General features: G+C 34.2%; 3 protein-coding genes and 1 non-coding gene across 4 annotated transcripts; 1 reads left to right on the forward strand and 3 right to left on the reverse strand.

Annotated features, from left to right (window-relative positions):
- Window positions 1-4: 4 nt before the first annotated feature.
- Window positions 5-15,915, reverse strand: LOC132706015 (general transcription factor 3C polypeptide 1). The gene is made up of 14 exons (XM_060677056.1): window positions 14,407-15,915; window positions 14,134-14,353; window positions 11,003-12,422; window positions 9,712-9,938; window positions 9,353-9,660; window positions 8,242-8,522; window positions 7,790-8,187; window positions 5,485-5,918; window positions 1,324-2,407; window positions 858-1,011; window positions 602-804; window positions 356-545; window positions 202-289; window positions 5-149 (listed from the first exon to the last, which is right to left on the reverse strand). Exons 1-14 carry the CDS (start codon window positions 15,821-15,823, stop codon window positions 55-57), a joined length of 6,519 nt encoding a protein of 2,172 aa, XP_060533039.1. The 5' UTR covers window positions 15,824-15,915; the 3' UTR covers window positions 5-54.
- A 185-nt stretch (window positions 15,916-16,100) lies between these two features.
- Window positions 16,101-17,101, reverse strand: LOC132706453 (mitochondrial fission process protein 1). Its single transcript, XM_060677799.1, has 3 exons — window positions 16,762-17,101; window positions 16,539-16,666; window positions 16,101-16,447 (listed from the first exon to the last, which is right to left on the reverse strand). The coding sequence occupies exons 1-3, from the start codon at window positions 16,814-16,816 to the stop codon at window positions 16,163-16,165; spliced, it is 468 nt and encodes a 155-aa protein (XP_060533782.1). The 5' UTR covers window positions 16,817-17,101; the 3' UTR covers window positions 16,101-16,162.
- Window positions 17,102-17,145: 44 nt separating this feature from the next.
- Trnap-cgg (transfer RNA proline (anticodon CGG)) lies at window positions 17,146-17,217 on the forward strand. Its single transcript has one exon. It is a non-coding gene; the product is annotated as a tRNA-Pro (tRNA).
- A 1,006-nt stretch (window positions 17,218-18,223) lies between these two features.
- LOC132706222 (cell division control protein 45 homolog) lies at window positions 18,224-20,622 on the reverse strand. Its single transcript, XM_060677429.1, has 9 exons — window positions 20,485-20,622; window positions 20,026-20,385; window positions 19,798-19,977; window positions 19,393-19,748; window positions 19,134-19,338; window positions 18,887-19,081; window positions 18,630-18,829; window positions 18,499-18,575; window positions 18,224-18,432 (listed from the first exon to the last, which is right to left on the reverse strand). Exons 1-9 carry the CDS (start codon window positions 20,533-20,535, stop codon window positions 18,368-18,370), a joined length of 1,689 nt encoding a protein of 562 aa, XP_060533412.1. The 5' UTR covers window positions 20,536-20,622; the 3' UTR covers window positions 18,224-18,367.
- Window positions 20,623-22,058: the final 1,436 nt, after the last annotated feature.

Below are 22,058 nucleotides of genomic sequence, written 5' to 3' on the forward strand. Positions count from 1 at the left end.
CGTTTATTTACAAAATAAAAATTTTTAAACTTAACATGCTAAATCACATCTGTGCTACAAACATTTGAAAAACGAACCAAGCGACACAAATGCGATAGTGGTCGGCTGAACGAACATTTCTTCAAAATCATCCAAAAACGTCGCTCGACCTGTAATAACCATACAGATTGATAGTTCAAGACGCCTGCGGTTCATACTTACATTCATCGTGCACATTCCAATTTGAGAAAGCGTCGATATCGCACTTTGGCACCTTAAATATTTCAACGCAATGAAGATATTGTAAAATCTAAAATCAAAACCAAGAATCGTGGAACATGTGAAAAAAACATTTATAAAAGAAAAGTTTCACTACCTCCAACAAGAAGAAAATATCAACAGGTTTGAACAGATTGAATTTGCTACATAAGCAAGACATGGTAACTTTTGGATATTCCACGCAATAGGAAAGAACGTTGGTTATCCAAACTTTGAATAGTGGTTTATTGTAAGTACCGTCGACCCTCGTCCACGGATAAAGCCTCAAACGTAAACGTTCCGAAAATCTGCGAAAAAAACAGAAAATTAGATGACCGTTTGCTGGCTTTTCAGCCACACCAACTTAGTTTTTATCTCCATCTCCTTTGTGTCTTCACTAGACGACTCGTATGACGAAACAAACGATTCCACCAACCAGTTGCTCCTGTAAGAATGATGAACGAAATAAATCGATTTTATACCCGACCTTAGCAATATGTTGCAATCTACGAGGGTTTTTACGATAAATTCCAGTAAACAGTTCCCAGTCTTGCCAGCAAATGCCGTCTGGAATTAAAACATTAACGGATTTTTTTTAAATACAAATTTTCAATCTACACCTTCAATTCAATCGCCGACACTCCCAAAACCCCCTTGCTGAATGCATAATCTATCACAGCCCTTGTTAATTCAATATCTTTGCTAATTCCTCCGTTAATTGTAATCATGTTGATTACCTCGTCCGTCGTTCTAGGTTGACCTATGATTTGTGCCCTGTAAAAAAGTGTATCAGTGTCTAAATCATTGAAAAGCTTAAAAATTTGTAGTGAACATTTATATGTACCTCAAAAAGTGAACGACTTTAACATAATCTAGCAAAATAATTGTTTTAAACTGAAAATAAGGGTTTTAATTACCATTCATTCAAATTCCATTTAATATTAAATTACGCTAAATATTCACTATTTACACTATAGGTCGAATGAACCCTGTGCTAGAGTTATTAATGAAATATACATTGCGTTTAAAAAGGGTTACTGGAGTTTAGAGCTCTCATTTAACGACTGAAATATTAATAAATATTACCTTTGGATTTGATCCCACACTTCTTCGCTTGCCATTCTGTCTTCCACACGCCAAATCATTTCAGATCCCTCCATATCTTCAATGAATAAGCCTTCCAAGTATGGAAATTGAGGCACAAAATGGGCCTTCATTTTTTCCATAAGCTTGACCTCATCCAAGTCTGCAGGATCAGCCTCCAACAGATCAGTCAGATCCAGTATATAAGGCACCCGTCTTGTTTCCGCTTCGTCCGTTTCCCTTACCATCCCTTCCATGATCTCTTCTAATGTGAAATCGCCCTCTTCCACGTTCAAAATTGAGCCGGGCTCAGCTTTTATGCTGTTTGCTTTTGCATTCAATTCGTCAGCTTCCATACTGACATGTTTACTCGTCGATTGCTTAAAGTTCAGCAGTTCTGGGCTTGGACTTCGCACACGATTGGAATCTAGGCAATCGTGTATCCATGACTTCAGACCGGCGATACCTTCAAGGTCGTCGTCAGACGAAAACTCCAACGGTATATCCATATCGTCGTCAAACTCGACCTCTCTGACGTCCTCCACCTCCTTCAATGCTGCATTTTCTTCCGCGCCTTCAGCGATCGATTCCGACTCTTCGTCGTTCACGCTGACCTCACTTGTTGTCAATTTGTTGGTCCAAACCTCCGTATTGCCACTTTCCTTGCTACCGCTGCTCCTCACTAAATACCGTTTGGCCAATTCCTCAATCACTTCACTGTGATCATCGATGTCCGGATTAAGAATCATCGGGTAATGCGGTAAATTAATCTTGGGCTTGATTTGCGGCCAACAAAAACTAATTATCTCGGCCAGTCCAATCAACCTGCCGAGATCTTCTTCGCCAACGGTCACCTCGCCTCGTCTCGCTTGGCAGAAAACATCAAACGCTTCTTCGACGTCAGAGTAAGCGAATGTCGTCGAATGCGTGTAGACGTAGAAACTAGACAGCTGATATGGAATTGTATGTTTAAAATTGCTGAGTTTTTTGTACGACATGACCTGAGCCTCCTTCAACTCGTGGATGGCCGATTTGATCGTTACATCGCTGTATTTTTGATAAATATTGAACAATTGCAAGGCGGGACCTGGAATGTTAAGTTGAATGGTAAAAACGCGGGGCTGAAACATAGCAACGCGAGTAGCTTTTGTGTTTTTTTTTAAGAAACATTAACTTGTTTATGAACGCAATAGCAAATAAGAATTTTTGCCAATCAAGAATAATCTAAATTAGACAGACTAGAATACAGCGGGGTAGATATTGTATTTTGAATACGTTTTAAATAGACCAACTTTAGCCAAAAAAAATTATATATTAATGTGGACCAGTTTTTACCCTTAAAAACTAGTAATAGTATAAAGCCTTCGAAAATTGTTCTGACTAGCTACTAATTCTGTTTAGCACAGTGGAATGGAAGGGATACTTTTTCAAATGTATTTTAAATAAACTCAACCAAGTTTTCCATTGAAGGCTGCATGTCCTAAAAGTTACCTGTTTAATGGGGATGATAAATATAACTTTACTGACCACCAGTGTTGGACAAACTTTGATTTTTAATTTTTCAAAGAAACTTCCACAGGCTACTGTAATACCTTTTACAAAACTTCTGGGATTCCTCCTGCGTCTGTTTTTGCTGAGTTGATCTTGCTGACGTTTCGCCAATCATCCTGTTGGCTTCTTCCGAGTTTGAGCAGCTTGCCAGTTTCAGTCGAGCTCTGAATAAGCCAACAGGATAATTGGCGAAACGTCAGCAAGTTCGACTCAGCAAAAACAGATGCAGGAAGAATACAGAAGTTTTGTAAAAAGTAACATTCCTCAATCATTTGTTGGCTTCTTCAGAGATTAACTGAAACTGGCTCGCATTTTACTCAGTTCTTGCTTATATATTGTTTGATGGGGCGGAGCTAAATGCGACAAAGAATACATTGGAGAGACCGGACGAAAAATATCAACTAGGCTCAAAGAACATGAAAGAGCCTTAAGACTAAGACAAATAAACTCATCAGCAGTTGCCGAACACAATCACGAAACCGGACATAAAATTTTACTCGATAAAACTAAAACTCTTGAATGTAATCAATTCTTCTACCAACGAAAAATTCGAGAATCTATAACCTAACAATCTTAACCGTGACTCAGGTATTTCCCTTTCACCAATAAGGGAATCAGTCATGCTTCTTATTTAGGTCCGCCTCCCTCAAACAATATATAAGCAGTTAAGCTCCTGTTGGAAACGTAAGCAAGTTCAACTCAACAACAACGCAGGAGGAATCCAGAAGTTTTGTAAATAGCATTACAGTAGCCTGTGAAGAAAAAAATAGAAATTAGAAAATAAATCATGATTATATTTTTCTCGATTTAAATTGATTTTTCATTTTATTTCATAAAAATATGTATTTTCTTTTTTTTTTTGTAGCATTTACAAAATATTTTAAAGTCACTGTAAACAATATAGCACAACATACATACTAAATGTTCCTCATAACGCGCTTTTTGCAAGAAAATTTCTCTCGCGTATGGCAGTTGACATTAAAACAAAAGATCCAAATAAATCTGGGTGTGGACCGATTTGTAAAATCTGCAAGAAAGAAATTCAAGGGATAGTTCAAAGACTTAAAGCACACCATGATATTTGTGATAATAAGCAGTAAGAAACGAATACAGGCAGGTAAATAATATTTTGTTTTATTATTACTTATTTCAGTTTTATTTAACTTTCCATGTCGTAAAAGGTAGAAATATGGTTCACAAAATCGTTTTCAAAAGAATTAAGGTGTTTTTTATTTGAAAAATGTCCTTTTTGTCTTTTCGTGCCAAAATTTGAATTCATGCATATTTTATTTAAGTTAATGCTTATAATTTTTAGATACTTTACTTTATTTTCATTTTTTTCAATACATAAAAAAGTATTTCGTATTCATATCGTATAATTTCTTTATCTTAGGAAAGAATGTACACGATTTAAAATCCAATAACCCTTTTTTTAAAGGAACTGTTTTTGTTTTATTTTTTTTTAGGTGCTCGAATGTCGCTTAACAGTTCTGCAGATCTTACTTCCACGACACTCACGACAGATTTGGCAAGCCTTTGGAAATCTCCGCAAGGTCCAACTAATCAACAGGTCCAAATATGAAAAAGAAAAAAACTGAAAATCAGCCTAATTTGAGTAGTTTCGTAATGCAAACATCAAGAGCTTGAAAAGAAAAGATTGACAAACAAATAGGAAAGGCAATTTTTGCTACTGATTCAATGCATTGAAAACTCTGAAGCTATTCGCTTATTAAAACTTGTTTGTGAATTTTTGTGTTGGTCTCAATATAAAAAGATTTTAAAAAATCAAGTGATTTAAATCACTTCATTAAAATCAGCCCAATCCTGCTAGCCACAGATTCCCAAATCAGATACCTTAGTTTTTAGAGGCAACAATTGACACATTAATTGTGCAAATGAATGTTATAGATTTTCATTGTCCTGAGGAAGACAATTTATGCTTTTTATTGTTTTATTGTTCAGTAATATTTTATTTAATTTTAAAGCAGCCATAAAGGAGGGTTACAAATTTTTAACAAAGAATATTAAAAAAAAAGCTGAAATCAACTAAAAAAAGCAAAAACCGGGTCACGGGCGGAGACTTGCAACACCCCAATAACAAGAGTGTCATTTTATTTTATATGAAAATATGTAAGAATCCAATTTTTTTCATTTAAATTTGTGTTAATTTAATAATAAATTTCGCACCTAAAGTATAACAGCAGTAGAAGTGAATTAAAATATATCAAAAAACTCCACATAATGGTTTAAATTTGTTATCATTCTTGGGGTATGTGGAATCTAGCTCTTAAACCTCTATTTTCAAAAAAAAAAAACAATTTTAAAATACAAATAAAATCATTCTTAAATAAAGAATCTTCCTATAATTTCCAAGAACTCCGAATGTTTGTCAAAAAAGCAAAACTCAATTCGAGTGCCTTAAAATATTTGTTTAATGATGTATACCCCTAAATATTTCTTCTTTATACCTTAATTGCACTTATTGCATATTCTTTTTACAATTTGTATTTAATGATTTTTATATTATATTTATGATGAAGCTTTTATAGGTTGGCTATGTAAAGGTAATGAAGATATTGTATTGTATTGTATCTCACCAAGTTATCCACTTACCTGTTTCGTCATTTTTATTGCTCAACGAGCTAATGATCACCGATTTGACGACATCATTGTTGATGTCTTCCGAATTTGAAGCGTCTTTGAATTTGTGGACCAAATCTTCTATCAGCATCAAGTTGGATTCGCTGTACGGCAAATTTAACGGAGAGAAGTGGTCGACGCTCTGCAAACTGCCCTCCATGGCTCTGCTCACCTCTTTCTGATGGCTCGCAATATAGGACATGAGGAAAATAAAAGCAGTCTGCATTTCAGATTCCGATGGCTTGAAGCGTCGTCCCGCAGCGTCGACGCCGTTAAAGTAGTATGAAACAAAAGCCGAAAAATATTCGGCAACGGGTCCTAATTTAAGCAGATTGGCTACATTCGCTTGCATTTTCGCTTGTTCGATTTCGTCCTTAAATAACAACCTGAGACGTCTTTGACATGCCCTATAAAAATTAATTAAAAATGAATCAGGATATTATTGAAAATAGTTTTTATTTTCAGACCATTATCAAACTTTTATTCTTATCTCCTAACATTTAGAGCTACTTTAGTGGTACGCCTTGTTGAAGCACTCTGTATTGTTAAACAGGACGTTTTAAAATTCAATTTCAAGAATTTAGGAAGATAGTTTGGTAATTTTTTTCTATAAACAAGTGTCGTAAAACGCTTGGTGAAAGATTTATACAAAAATGCTAGTTTAAAGATTTTTTCGCTTCTCCTTTAAAGCACTTTTCCGTTTTCCTAGAGAAAATTTTTCGTCTCTTGTAATTCCCTCGCATCTACGACTCTTATTAAAAAAATTAAAATCATGTTTTGGTATTCGCAAGTTTTAATTGAAATTTTTAACAATTGAAAAAAGTTAGACGTTGATCCGTATTTTTAAATTGGTTTAGATGTAATTGTGTATTTGTTGGGCTTTATTTTTTTTTATATTACAATGCAAAATACATCCAAGCTTTAACATACTGCAGATCGGTAAAGAGGAGTTTGCGAACATATGTCAACATTTAAAATGTAATAAAATCGTATTACTAAAATTTGAAAGACACTATATAGTATAGTTATAGTAGACAGTTACCAATATGGCAATCAAAGATAAATAAATTTGCTAGGCTTTTGCAGATTCTACGGAGTAGGTCAAATGTCCCAACTCACGTTGCACTCTTCCTATCAACCAAATTTTTCAAAGGAATTTCTTTTTCCAAAAAACTTCCGCGGGCTACTGTAAAATTATTTACAAAACTTCTGGATTCCTCCTGAGACGGTTATTGGTGAACTGAACTTGCTGACGTTTTGCCAATCACCCTATTGGCTTTTTCAGAGCTTAACTAAAACTACGGAGCTAAAGGCGGAGCATGAATGTTGTCTCTGATGACTGATTCCCATATTGGTAACAGGTAGAGACCCGAGTCGCGGTTAAGATTGTTTGGTTGCTTATAGATTTCTATAGTGATTGTGTTCGAGAAACAACTGATGAGTCATAGCCTTGAAGAACATGAAAGAACCTTTTACCATTATGGGAATGAGTCAATCCAGACAATGATCATACAATATAATATAAGCAAGTACAGAAGAGAATGCGTTGCGAAGTTTCTTTGAAAAAAAATATTTATAATTCAAAATGACGGACTCACAAGGGTTGTAGTAAATTGCCAATGCAATATTTTGTTTGGCATATTACATATTGAAATGTAAATATCAAATAATATCAAAGAAAATAGGTGATAATATTACTTAGAAATATTTTGATTTTAAATCTAAATTTTGAATCTCTGCTGGAAATTTAAAATAACATTTGTATTTAAGCGCTTAAGCTCTAAAAAGACCACGTGACTTAACCAAATTTCCTTTTTTTTTGTATTTTTTTCCTACCCTATACAAAAAGACAAACGTCAGCAATGCTAACCTTATTTGACAAAGAATGGCGTTTTTCTATATCTTTCACTTTTTAGTCCATTTGCATATCAATTTTATATGCGATTTTTTGGAAGGTTTCTTAAAAAGTTGGATTATTATATATTTTGTTTTATACAAATATTGAAAAAAATATTTGAATAGTAAATAACAATATGTAAATGATTTTAGTGAGAATTATATGAGTAAATAAAATAATTAAACAACACGGAGCAATGAAAGACAATATAACCCCCATACTAGCCATACTTTGCTGCATTGAAACACATTTCCCCGCACAAAATAACCGACGTCATGCGAGGGTTGACTTGGTTAGGAAGGTATAAAAAATTGGTCAAATGGTCAAAGATCAAAGCGATAAGGCGTCCCCACGCATACACTACTTTAAACTTAAACCTACCTTGAAGTCTTATCTGCACTATCTACAGGCACCATTCTATGTAGAACATCTCGGATCACCGTGTACCATATTAACTGTTTATGGGGTTTAGGACTTATAAACATGGTCGCGAATTTTATAAAATAAAGCGCCCTATCCTCGGCCTCGGTCCAATTGACAGTGAGCCTCAAGCGCGGATTTTTTTTAATTATCGCCTTGTCGACGGAATCATAATATTCTCTTTTGCGCCGCGCCAGCCTACCTTTTGATTTTATATTCGACACCGGTCGTCGCCATTTCTTATTTTTACCAATCTTAAAGTTTGCCTTTACTAAAGTAGCCTTTACTTTAGGAAGATATACTTTTGTAGATTGAACCGGTTCGTAGAGCTCCTGGAAACCTACCACTCGCGGCGGAATCTGAAAACAAATATGGTGAGTTATGTTGGTCGTTCGGATTGAAGATCACGGCACTTTTTCCAGTTTTTCTTCCTTCAACCCGCTCACTGAATTGTTATCTTCTTTGCTGTTCGAATAACTCCAGAACCAATTTTTGGAGATGTGAGTCCACATGGACGAGTCTATGCCGGCAGCGCCTCTCTGATCGCCCGGTATGTGGCCGTTGTCGTATTTCAACACTTCGTCGGGCGTTTTCGCCGAAAGAGCCCTCATCAGGTCGGGCTTACATGTTACATCCATTAAAGTTATCGTTTTTCCTTTGACTATATTCCTGGAACTCAGCCTGGTGTGTACACCTTAAATTTATAATTTTTTATATAAAATAGAATGCTTAAACGCGCATTATGTGGACTAAAGCTAGGATATGATGTTATTTATGGGCAAGTTAAACAATCAGGTCAATGTGAGGAACAAATATCTACCTCTCATCCAGAAACATACCAAGATCCCTTCTTTGAGTCTTGGCTTCTATACTATAGTTTGCCATTATATTTTATATTACCATAAGAAGATTGCATAACACCAAATGAACATTAAGATCGAAACATCTTGTTAGCGTGGATACACATCAGAGTACCGCGCTTTCTTCGAGTATCACATTCTTTACCCCATTTCTCTGTGGGGAAATGTGGCTGGATCTCAGGGGATCTTTATCCTCTAGAAGATACCTATTCGCATTTAACTGATACAGACGATCATGATTCTGATACGGGACATATGTATACTAATTAGTCTAAATAGACTTAACTGTGAGTTTGAATGGTGCCCGGTTCCTATCTAGATTTAATTTAAAATCCCCATCTTTGAAAATGACTGCTGCTAAGTTTGGTTTGGAGTGTGAGACTAATTTGCGGAATTTCTCAAGAATTTGTGCCTCTATTATTTTATTACCACTATTTTTCTACACTGATGATATAGAAATTTTTGGAGCGGCGATGAAAATAAATATTGAGATGGGCCTGAGCATGCCTGGTCGTGTGAACCTCGTTTTCGACGAGTAAGAACTAGCGCGGTGGAACAACCAACATACCCGCTGACAGTTCAATTCGACAAGTTTCAGATGCGATGTAGCATTTTTAAGGACGTATTTTTTCAAAATATGCTAGACTACTACGGTAAGACTTACTTATATCGTGCATGGATGACCAATATTGACTCACGTCATTCAGCGAGTTAAAAAAGAACTCCAATTTACGGTATTCTTGAACGGACACCTTGTGGTATCCATGCTCCGAAGTGGTGGTGTCTAGCAGACTAGCCCTTCGATTCAGATACATAAACATTTGGTCCTTTTGCTTGTATCGCGAAGGCCCAAACTGCACTAAACCGCAGTATGCCAAACGACATACGATCTCGTATATGTTGAATATGTACTTTCTCATATACATCACCGCAGCTGTAACGGTTTCCGGATGGTCCCTCATCATATAGTACCTTTAAATGATTCTCTATTTACTATGAATAACAACGATCCCACAAACGAACCTTTTAATAGGATGCTGAAGAATTTCCGTAATTTCTTCCAACTGAAACGGTACATTGTGTATTTTCAGCATTATCGAGAAAGGTATCCTAAGGATAATATCGCAAAGCAACGCCCATCCATGCTCCCACCCGAGATGCAGGGGTAACGGCGGAATAAACATTTTCCATGAAATTTCCTTGCAATATATAGGCGGCATCGTTTTCAAATCTTCACTTGACAGATTGATCTACAAGAAGGGTATTTTATTGCGGGTCTATACCTTTCAAATATCTCCTTTTCGTCAGTTTTTGACTAACCTTTAAATAAATTCACTTCGTATACTTTATTTTCATATCTGCTTGTGTCAAGTAAAATAAAAAAAGCTTATTTCATCTACACATAACCAGACTATATTTGTATTATTCAAAATTTTTGTAGTGTGTTTAAATATTGCCTTCTTTATAACCATCACGAGACATTTGAGTAGGGAAGTTAATTACGTTAATACGTAGAAGGCAACATTCATAATAGTAGTACAAATATCTACAGACAAGTATTTTATTTGACGCAAACTAGTAAAAGAAAGTCTATTGCAGGATTTTATGTTAATTTAAGATTGATGAAAAACTGAAGCAAATCAAATAGGAACGAGTCCCAAGCTGTTATATATTATTGACCCCTTCTTTAAAGAGAGGTCTAAATTCATAATAATACAATGACAAGGTGTCTCATTAATACAGAAAAGTAATGTAAACAGACGATAGAAGGAAGACCCTCGATGTATGGAGATATAATAACAAAATAAATGAATTAAACCTAATTGTTGCTGGGGTAAGACTGAATAGGCGAACAAGAAAAAAGAAGAAATTGATGAAAGGAAAAGTAGTTGCAGATTTTCAAAATGCTGAGACTAAACCTTGTTGCAGTAAAAAATCATAAATTTGGAGTATGGCTTTAAAAAATGTTCCACATCAAAATACATTAATGGAAAAAATCCTAAAAATATTTAAATAAAAAGAAAAATATTTTTTATTGTAATTGGTTATTATTATATATAGGTTTATTTGAACTTTCCTTTTTAGTCACATTCTTGGGGATCCAGGAACGATCCGGTATAGCAGAATCAACGCTATTTTGTTATTTTATATTTTAAGTTTACTCAGAGTACAAAAGTGGTGAAACAGAGAGCTGTCAACAAGGTAAATGTATTTCCCTATTTCATTTTCTAATTACCTATTTATTTTTTTTAACAATAAATTGTTATATTGATATTATTATTATTATTATTATTATTATTATTTTATTCTGTACCTGAAATTGATGGAATAAATCCAAAACCTCAGCATCTGTCAATCTTTGTGTACCTACAGGCAAATCGTAGATAAGATAAAAGAGCAACTCATGCAGTATGTTCATTCTGATAAACTTTTGCTTGTATCCATAGTTTTTTCCAGCCGTTTTATGATATTTCGATTTGATGCTGTTAATTTTGATGCGATTCAGTTTTCTTATCTCCGATATGCTCTGCAGTACGTCGTCTTCGATAAATGGCGACCGGGTGCTAACGATTTTCACCTTATCCTTGAGCGCGTTGACTTCGAGAGACAAAGATTGGTCGGTTTTCGAAAAAAATTTAAATTTTATTTGCTCTATGACAGACTGGATATATGAATGGGTATAGCTTATGCTGGGATGGCACACAAATATTTGCGACCTTGTCGTTGTTTTGTCATTCATTGTGACCTTGTAGATTTTGATATATCCTTCTAATACTAATTTTCGATACAGCCGTGCTAAGCATTTACGATCAATTTTTTTCTTGTAACCCTCTTCGAGTTCCCGAGCCTGAATCACTTTAACCATCTTTTGTAAGTCTTCGAAAACCCGCGTCTCATTGATAACGTCCAGCACTATCAATATCCTCTTCATCATTCTGTCAGTTACACTTTTATCGGCATGCTTATAGTTAGTTATATTTCCAGACACATAGGATTTTGGCGGCAGCGACATCAAAATTTCTATGTCTATATCATCGCTCCTATCTTGGAAAACCTTTACCGGTTTGACCATGTAATCTAGTTTTTCTTCATAATTTTGTAGTGCCCCAATATTAAACTTTGTCCTCTGGAGTGGTTTGTTGGGCACTTTAACTTGATCCCAATTTGAATTCAATGCGGATAAGACCTCTGCGCTGTTTATTTGTATTTCTCCCAAAAATGCCTTTAGTAAATAACCTACGGTCAAATACTCTACATCTCTCTTAATAGAATAACACTCTCCTACGCAATACATTATTTTTTGTGCCTCTATGTTGTTTGGGTTGAATGTGATCCAAATGTCAATAATATTATTTATTTCGTTTACGTCAAACTCCATAAAAACCAACCTAACTGGGAACGGTTTCTTTAAGCAGTTAAATTTGGTTGGAGGCTCCACTTCCCAAGCATCTACACTTAACGTGCTGGAATAGGTTTTGGCGATATATTCACACATTACTGAAGGCCTATTCAAAATTATTGGCAGAAATTCTGGTTTTACATATTTAGAGGCATTTTCTTCAATGTGCTGTTTTTTACTGTAACCCAAATCTCCTTGGGAATCCAAAAGCCGTTTAAGTCCCAATTTTTGCCTCTCAATAATCCTATTACTGGAACTTCCGGGTATTTCAAACTTTAAGTCTAGAAATGGTCGTTCATTTACTGCTTTTCGCGAATATATAGTGGCAAAATATCTAAAAAGAAAGCCTACTTTAAGCCACAAATAAAAATAGTTATTTGAAACAGAGAATGAAAAAATTATTCTACAATTATGTTATTTCGATTTTCAAAAAAGGTAATATATATACAAGGTGCTCCACTGGGAACTTCGTCGATCTTTTATAGCAAAATTATAAGTGGCAAATATTTTTTAAAGAATTGAATTCAACTAATCTTGGTGGGGATAACCCGGTTAAAATATTTTCAAAATGTACATTCGGATGTACCAAAAGTGAGTGTCCACTATCTTATTTTAAATGGAACACGCTATATATTATTACTTTTTTGAATTTGTCGAAAAATTTTATACCCAAACTTCACCGTTTCTGAGATATTTAACATTTTATGTCAAAAATAATGTTTGCAAACCCAAAAATATCTGCCAATTTTTCCCTTACCTTAAATTTCAATTACTAATAATACAGTATATTGAAAAATTACCAATTAAAATTAAATAAAAAAAACTTGCAAAAAACATTTTTTTTTTCAAATACACACCATCTATTTTTATAATTGTTACTTATTTATAGTTTTCGAGACACACAACTACAGATTGCAGATTGCGAGAATATACTAGAGATATGCGTAATTTTGCGTAATTCTGAAAATACAGGAACTTATGAAGCAACTATGAAGAAAAAAATTGAGAAAGACGAATTTTTGGGGGCAGTATTTTCTCAAACTATGTGCAGGTTCCATTAAATCTTAAAGCAATATATATATATATATATATATATATATATATATATATATATATATATATATATATATATATATATATATATATATATATATATATATATATATATATATATATATATATATATATATATATATATATATATAATATGTGAATATCGCTGTTTAGAAAGAAAATTGCGCAAAGTGCAGGTTAGTGGGTGAAATGTAGAGGCATGGGCACAAGCTCATACGCACAAAAATTATTTGAATTTCATTATTATTTATGAAAAACAAAGAGTTTTAACCAGAACAGTTAAGGAAATTAAAGAAAATCGTAATCGTAAGTAATTTAAAAAAATTAAAGTTATTTTATATAGGACTTCCACTCACAAACTTGTATAATTTCTGCTTTCGTGAAATTGCAGTATGTTTTTTAACAGAGTTCTCCGCTCATTAACTCCTTTTTGCCTGAAGATTTAGTAGCATCTGGATATATTTGGAGAAAATACTGCCGTAAAATTGTTGCATCTGTCCGTGACCACGTTAGTTATTGAACGTTGAAACATATTATTGGTCGAAAACCAGCATTGGCAATTACAGTTGTAACAGGTTATCTCTATTAGCTATATGGAACAGACCAAAATTCAAATTTTTAAAAGCCACAAATATTCGGAATATACAACCTAATACAAATTAGTCATAATTTTTAATACTAAATAAGATAGGATTATAAAAATAAGTGGTTTTCATTTACAAAAAAAAAAAATTGCCATTTTATCAATTCCAGTTTAATTTGAATTTCTTTCAACACCCTGCATTATTAATTATTGTAATTACTAACTAAATTTTTCTACATGGTGAGTTCCGTATGGGAAAAACTTTTAGATATTGTGCATCACCAGAAATGGCGAAATTTGCATGAAATTTGTATAGAATTTTGATAAAAAATATGTTTTTTTTTAGTAAATAAATTGTAAGTAAATGAAAATAAAAATGATTATTTACACAAAGAGACGAGCTTTGCCAACATCTTTGAGCTTGGTATCTATCACATTCTGAGTTACCAATTTTTTAAAAATGCTTCTTAGAGTGAACTTATCAAAGGCGAAATGTGAGCTTATTTCTTTAGTATTGCTGCCTTCGGGACCTTTGGATAAAATATACATATACACATCCCTAAAAGCATCTATATTTAACGTCCGACTACCCAAATCACCGCTATCATCTAAAAAATAGTTTTTTAGAATTATTATTTGAGATTAGAAAATATTCTCATACCAATTTCGTCTTCTTCATCAGAGGATTCGGCATTAAGCCCAACATCTGACCAACAAGCTGATATATTAACATAAGGATCTTTAAGTGAGATAGTTGTTAATTGCTTCTCCTGATTTTTGTTCTTCAACATCCACTCAGATTTCTTGGCATCTGGATATAGTTCCCTATATGGAATGGTATCAAAATTCAGGTACTTTCGAAGTTCAGGATTTCGTAAAACCTTTTTAAAGCCATAACCGATGTTAAACATTGCTTTTAATTTATTATACTCTAATCTATAATCTGGGCTTTTCTTTAATTTGTTGATAATAGCTTCTGCAATTAGCAAGTTTTTTGATTTTTTCTTGTTATAGAATCTCATTAAGTGCAACAAGCTACCATTTTTATTTTGGCCTGTGATTGGACACTTTATCACAAGCACTTGTTTGGAAATTAGACCATTATTGACCAAATTTTTCTGATAATGAAACACAGATTTAGCATTGGTATTAAGAGAAGTACTTAAAGAGTTTGCCCCTTGTGTATGCTGCCCCAGCTCCCGTGATCTACCAATTCTCTCAAGCACACAATATCCTATAGGGGATATTTCAATATTTGGATCAACATGTACATCATATAAAGCATTGATTCTCAATTCTTGGTCAGCAACAATCACTAAAGCATTTTGATACATTTTAGAGGTTTGTGCTAATGGCAAGCTACGGATTAGTTCTGTTACATCCTCTCTGGTTTCGTATGTGGCACAAGAACCCATATCTGGAACGTTTTTCAATTTTCCATTAATATTTGCGTGCTCATAAATATCTGGCATTGCCTTATCTATAATAATGCCAAGTTCTAGATTTATATGCCTATTGTGTATTGCCAACTCCTTTCTTGGCATTGGAAGTTTATAAAACTTTATTTTTGTATTCAAACAAATGATTTTCCATACTAAGGATTTAATAATATCCAGATATGTTGGATACTTCAAAGCAATGCTTATTCTTTTCCAAAGCGCTTCAATTGTTATACCATCTAACCCTTCTAGGCAAATTTCGTCATAAATATGAAACAGGAAGTTAAATTTTGTGTAAAGCGTGTAAATCGATCTTAATTCATCATCACAAAATATATCAATTTCCTTATCTATCTCAAGGTGCACATAATCATTTTTAACGTTCGTTTTAAAAATAGCGTTCACGCTTCGAGATTCTATAGTATTACCGCTTTCCTCGTGTTGTATTTTGTTCTTTTTCTCCGGAGGTTCCAAATTTGAAGAGAGTTTACCAATCTTTCGCTTGATTTTTTGAAACGAATAACTCCTAACCTCATCTTTTTGAGAAAAATCCTTTTGCAGCTTACTAACGGCTTTAGAAGCCTTTTTAACCACACGTTGCTGAACATTCGAATACCTGGTTTCTAGAAATTTGCCCATTTTGTTTGCAATATTTAAGGTATTCAAATATTAACTAAAAACTCATAAAAATAAATCTCTATTCTACATTCAAACAACATTCTAACCTTACATCTTGGGCAAGTTTTACTTGGTCCTTGGTCTTCTTTTTTGCTTTTAGCGATTTGCCAGAGATTGTCCATAACCTTATACCCGATTTTCATGCTCAGAATTTTCGCCCACTAAATACGGACCAACATTCAACGATTTATTATATAACATTGTTAATATTATATTACAACAAGTTGTACATCGCAATTATTAATCATTAAATTCTTATATTGACGTAAATAAAAGATCTACTGCTTATCATATTCGTCACTACTTTGGTTTAAATTTCCTTAAAGTTTCATCTAAAGCATATTCGACGAACCTATCAATCGGTTTTATAATAAAAGGTATAACAAACAATCCTATTCCTGTTACAATGCCTTTGTGAGCAGCTTTAGGAAATTTATTAAATTTAATCAAATTGTTGTTGGTAAATGTGCAAATTCTGTTTATTGTAAAGCCTGGGATTATCACTGATGCCAATAACTGCCAAATTAAAGTGTCGGTCGTTGTATAGGCCACTCTTGTTAGATGATTCGATTCATTCATATTCTTCTGAAAAGAAGAAAAAAAAATCTTATAAGTGTATGTTTGGTTGCCTGTCACAAAATGAGGTTACTCGCTTTAAAAAAAACTCAGTAGGTACCTTAAATGATTCTAGACTTTTGTGTCCAGTATCAGCTAAAACATAGATCGTAGCAATGCCATAGCTGACGTTGACCCATTTTGACCCAATAATCGATCTGAAGGCTTCACCGACCTCATTAGCGTAACCTGCCACCAAATATTATCTTAGCACACAAAGTTAACATTCCATAATATATGTGAGTGTGTTCGATGTTATGATTATACTATTATGCTATACCTACCCAAATACCTAACGGGAGTATCTCGGTAGATATCAGTATCACTAACTTCCCCCATAACTTGCCAGTGCTTGATCACTTTTCGCTTATTTCCAAATATTAAATCAGCTTCGCTTATATATTTTATTTATAAGGCCACGCTAGTATCAAAATCTTGCTGAAAATAACACTGCTTTGTGTAGTGACAGCTTAAAGCTGCAATTAGCGTAACATTTTAAAGATTACATTCAAGTGAACAATTGACTGTTTAATTCATTGGTTAATTGAAATATTCGCGTGTGATTTTTTTCCACTACCCAATTGTTATATAATTAATTAAATAAAATTAGGATAAAACAAAACGTGGTACGTGATTAAAAAGGTTATCTAAAAAACAAAATTTATAACGGCCTGTTGGTCTAGGGGTATGATTCTCGCTTCGGGTGCGAGAGGTCCCGGGTTCAAATCCCGGACAGGCCCGTTGAAATTTTTTGTAATTTGTAGATTTTTTCCGGCTATTACTCTCTTTTTTGGTCACCTTCTTGTAACCATCAACTTATATCCGAAAAATTTTGCTATTCATATTTTTGGCGAAATTATGAGAGAAATATATAACGTGTATACATATTGTGTCCCAGATAAGGCAGAACAGCAAAGAATAGATTTCTATGCGTAACAACGGTTGTGTTGTTGCAGAACAGACGTTTTTTTGCGCCAACAATGAAAATAATATTAGAAAGTTCATATAAGTATAGCATCTTAGAAAATATTTTTTGTTTCCCATCGACTGTCTCGGAATATATTTTTATATATATATTTTGTTGAGATGGTGGTGTATTGGCAACGCCGCAACCCTGGAAGAGCTTTGTAAAATAGTCTATGCTGGGGAATTTCGGCAGAGTTCTCTGCTAACCGGTAAGTTGGATTACACGTAGGGTCATCGTGGAATAAAGAATTTTGTAGTTAGTGGCATAAAGTGATAGCAATTAACTTAGCTGATTTCTTTCGAAAACCTGGTTCACAGACGTATCGGTGCTGACTTACAGAATTCAAAAAATTACTAAAATTAAGAACTTAACAAAGTGAAACGGCGATTTTGAACGCGACATTTGAAATGTCACGCATGCGCTGTTTGATCGGACGTAGTTCAAATGTACTTAAATTAAATTAAGCACATCTGTTGAACATATACAGGGTGAGCCAGTTTTTTTGTTTACAATCCGTATCCTATTACAATATTAAGGATTTTCTTTCCTGTGATACCTTTTAATACCTATTCGTTGTTTATTATTGTTTATATATTTGTTATTTATCTAATTATACTTTTACATTGAAATCTCGTACATCTGCCAACTATATTTTCAAAAGACAAAATGCAACTTATTTCTGTGTATCCATATCTCTGACACAACTGTAAAATGAAAATTCTCCTTGCATTTGCAAAATATTTTTTATTACAAATGTTAAAAAAGTAATCCATCAAAACATATTCGAATTTTATTTACACCGCATAACTGACTTAACTATTTGTACAATAATAAATAAAATATTTACATTGAAATGTTATTTTATAAAAATAGTGGTAATACATTCTCACTGAGAATAGAATATCTGGCGGTCGTCTTTCTATCTAGTTCAAAAGTGCAGCCAGAGCGTCAAAAAACCTGGTCCGATCTTTCGCGTGAATTTCAAAATCTAAAATTAATCCAAACTCAAAATGTGTTATAAAAGAATATCTTTCAGTAAGTCTAAACTACTAACATGATGTGTCGAAAAAATCACAGCTCGCTTCACAGTTCATCCTCTCGGCTGCTTGTTCAAAAGCCTTGCCGAAAAAACTAAAAAAATATATACACACAAACTAAAAAAATAAATTGCAATAGTCAAATTACTTTTTGGGAGAATTTTCACACAAAGGTGGTATTCCCACCAATATACACGTGTTGTTCTCTAAGTCCCGAGGCGCAGACACTATTAGAGGTAGAGTTGATGCTTTCCTGTTTCTGGACATGCACACATACGCCTGCAATATAAATTGGGCCAGCAACAGCAGTATATGAGGATGGGAGAGCATATACCAATCTAAACAACCCTGTAAAATCAACAGTAGGTCAAATGAACCACGGAAATAAATCACTCGGAACGGTACCTCCTGTATTATGTAATAAACAAATGGTCCAGCCATTATAATTTGTTTCATATCTACCGCTCCCTGAACCGTTTTAAATAAAGTTTTTATCACAATTTTGGCCCGTTCAATAGCATTGGTGATAACTTCAGTTTTGGTTCTGGACAAACAGTCCAAAGCTTGATTAAACAACTCTCCACATTTCTTCTCTCTGGGCTGGAACATTAAAATGCTACAAAAACAAGAACGAACGTTTCTTTCAACTTACTGATGCTTCAAGGATGGCGAGCAATGCATAAACTATATCGGACGCACAGTACTTATTGCGGTAACCATATTGTAATATAAATGATACAAATTCAATATCTTGTAGATCATACTTCACAGATTGCTTTTCCAGGGAAGTATGAAACTCTTTGCGAAGCTGCAAATCCATTGACTTAAAAGCCTGTCGACTCTGCACAAGAGGCAACCTGAAATACTCTAATAAAGTCTCATTTAAATGTAACAAGAGGTCCCTGTCATACCCCATGTCAGCCAATAGCTCATGGATTTTCTTGTCACCTCGAAGGGTCCAAAGCTTCATTCTTACAGCTGTAAAAGTGGAAAATTTGATACTACTCTCCACTGTCCAGTGTCTGTAAAGCATTAACTTCAAATCTTTTTCGAAATGTATTTTCAGTGATGTTTGAACATCAGCATCATTAGCCCTGTTGTGAAGTCTCGTGCAGTGTGCTTGTAAATTGCCCAATTCAAGAGTATATTGTGTGGATTCTATTTTTCCCAACAAGAGTTGCTCAGTCAAAGCAACTATTGCTAACCACAACAAGTCTTTATCATCTTTACTTAGTTTCCAGGCAAGTTCAAACATCAAAATGGCACTCTACAAAATTAAGGTTCACCACAAAAATTTATATCTTATCATTACTTACTGCTCTAGCATAGTAGGTGAATTGGGAATAGTCAAACAACAACTTATTTCTGTTTTCTTCCCACAGTCTTTTTTCTCGTCGTTTCATAATAGCTTGCTCATCTAACCTTCTTCTTTTTGCTGTCCTGCTTTCTTCATCACCGCTGCCATTGTCATCAGCATCTTCAGATTCTGCCTCAGACTAAAATTTGATATGAAACACCTGTTATAAAAGCGTAATAACAAGTACCTCTTCTCTGAATATGTCATTAAAATCAGGTACTAAAGCGTCTTCCTCGGACGTGTGTAGCAACCTCACTTGTCCATTTGAGTAAATGTTGCACAAATCAATTGGTCTGTGGCTGTCCAAGATAAAAAAAACAACATCGTCATTGGCTTCCAGTTCTTCAATGATGTCAATAGTACCTCCGCAATTTATCAACACAAAGAATTTAACATCCTCACAATGTTCTGTATAGGCCTGTTTCAAATCACTAATGCCCTGGACCACTGAGAGAGTGTAAACTATGTGTTTGTATTTTAATAACGACTGCAGAATCTTACAAGCGCATATGCTATCGATGTCATAATGAACGACCAACAGTATTCGCTGGAAATAAAAGGATAATAAACATATGGGTCTCGCAAGACTTGGGAGCAACATTTTTCAGGTTAAAATATTTATATACAGCTAGGGCATTTTGTCTACCTTTCCGGACAAAAACTCGTAAAAATCCGTTTTCAAGTCTTCTATATACATGATAAAAATCGCTATGCTAGAGTTCAAACATTATCAACCACTTTTAAACGCGGGTAAAATATCTACAGTTTTGACATCTGTGAAAACAGAGCACCATTACAGCCCAGCGTTGCCACAATTCTTATTTTTCAGTGTATAGAATATGAAAGACTTTCACAGGAGAAACTTCTAATAGCAAATAGCAAGCAGAGTCAAAATTTCTGATCCGATATGGTTAAGAGTAATTGTTTCAGACTCACTTTAATTCAAATTCATCCACCACCACTGAGGTGGCAGAAACCATAGGAGTTTACAATTCCAAATTGCGATTAATATTTTTTTCTTTTCGTTGACAATTCTCAACTACTACTGCGTACGCGCACATTAAATACAACCTAGCTTTCAGCCAATGGGGTCTTGGTCTGTTCAACATGGCCGTTGACAGTTCGTGAATTCGACAATTGTCAATTTAGATGTGGATTTTTTCGACAGTATTTTCTCAAAAGCGGTTTGGATGCTATTTAGTTCTGATTATAACAAGTGATTCAAAAGAGATTTTTCAAGTATTATTAAGGTAAAAAGTTACTATAAAAGAATGGTGTAAAAAAATTCTTTTTCGGGTTACAGAGTGTAGTATGCAACACGTTCGGTAAACTTTTTAAATCACTCGTTTATTAAAAACTCGCTCCGCTCAAATAAACTCGTTAGTCAAATGCCGTTTATCGCACTTGTTGCATAATATACTGTTGTCTTGTCACATTTTCAATACTATACAGTGTGTCTGCGGAAGTTCTTACCAAATGGTTACCAAGTGACTTCAAAAAATACCGCGTTTAAAATTCACAAAAGACGTAGGCAATAACTCAATAAAAACACTACTAAAAAGAATGATTTTTTGAAGGATAAAAATAATATTACAATTTAAGAGTTCTAGTTTCTATGCTTTTTTTTTTCAAAGAAACTTCCACAGGCTACTGTAATACTATTTACAAAAGTTCTGGACATCTACCTCCTGCATCGGTTGTTGTTGAGTCGAACTTGCTAACGTTTCGCCAATCATCCTTTTGGCTTCTTCAGAGCTTAAGTGAATCTGACTCGCATTTTACTCTGTACCTACTTATACATTGTTTTAGGGGGGCATCGTTTCGGATGAGTGATTCCTATGATTCACGCAAAGATCTGAGTCGAGGTTAAGATTGCTTGACTTTTTCGTTGGTAGTAGAATTGATTACAAGCAAGAATTCTAGTTTTGTCGAATAAAATGTTATTTCCGGTTTCGTGATTGTGTCCCCCCAACTGCTGTTAATTTTTTCTTCTCACTTTTAAGGCTCTTTTGTCCGGTCTCTCCAATGTATTCTTTGCCGCTTATGCTGTAAACTCCTGGCATCTCAAATGGAATTTTGTCTTTGACGAATCGAATCAGGTTTTGACATTATATTTCTTAAGAACTTTTGATATGTGGTTACTGATGTTTTGGATGTAAGGACGGACAACAGTGGCAAGTGTGTGATTGTTTTCAGACTCATTGTTATTGGAAGGTTGCG

Source organism: Cylas formicarius, unplaced genomic scaffold (assembly GCF_029955315.1).
Source record: "Cylas formicarius isolate icCylForm1 unplaced genomic scaffold, icCylForm1.1 PGA_scaffold_8__14_contigs__length_24414737, whole genome shotgun sequence".
NCBI classification, from domain to species: domain Eukaryota; kingdom Metazoa; phylum Arthropoda; class Insecta; order Coleoptera; family Brentidae; genus Cylas; species Cylas formicarius.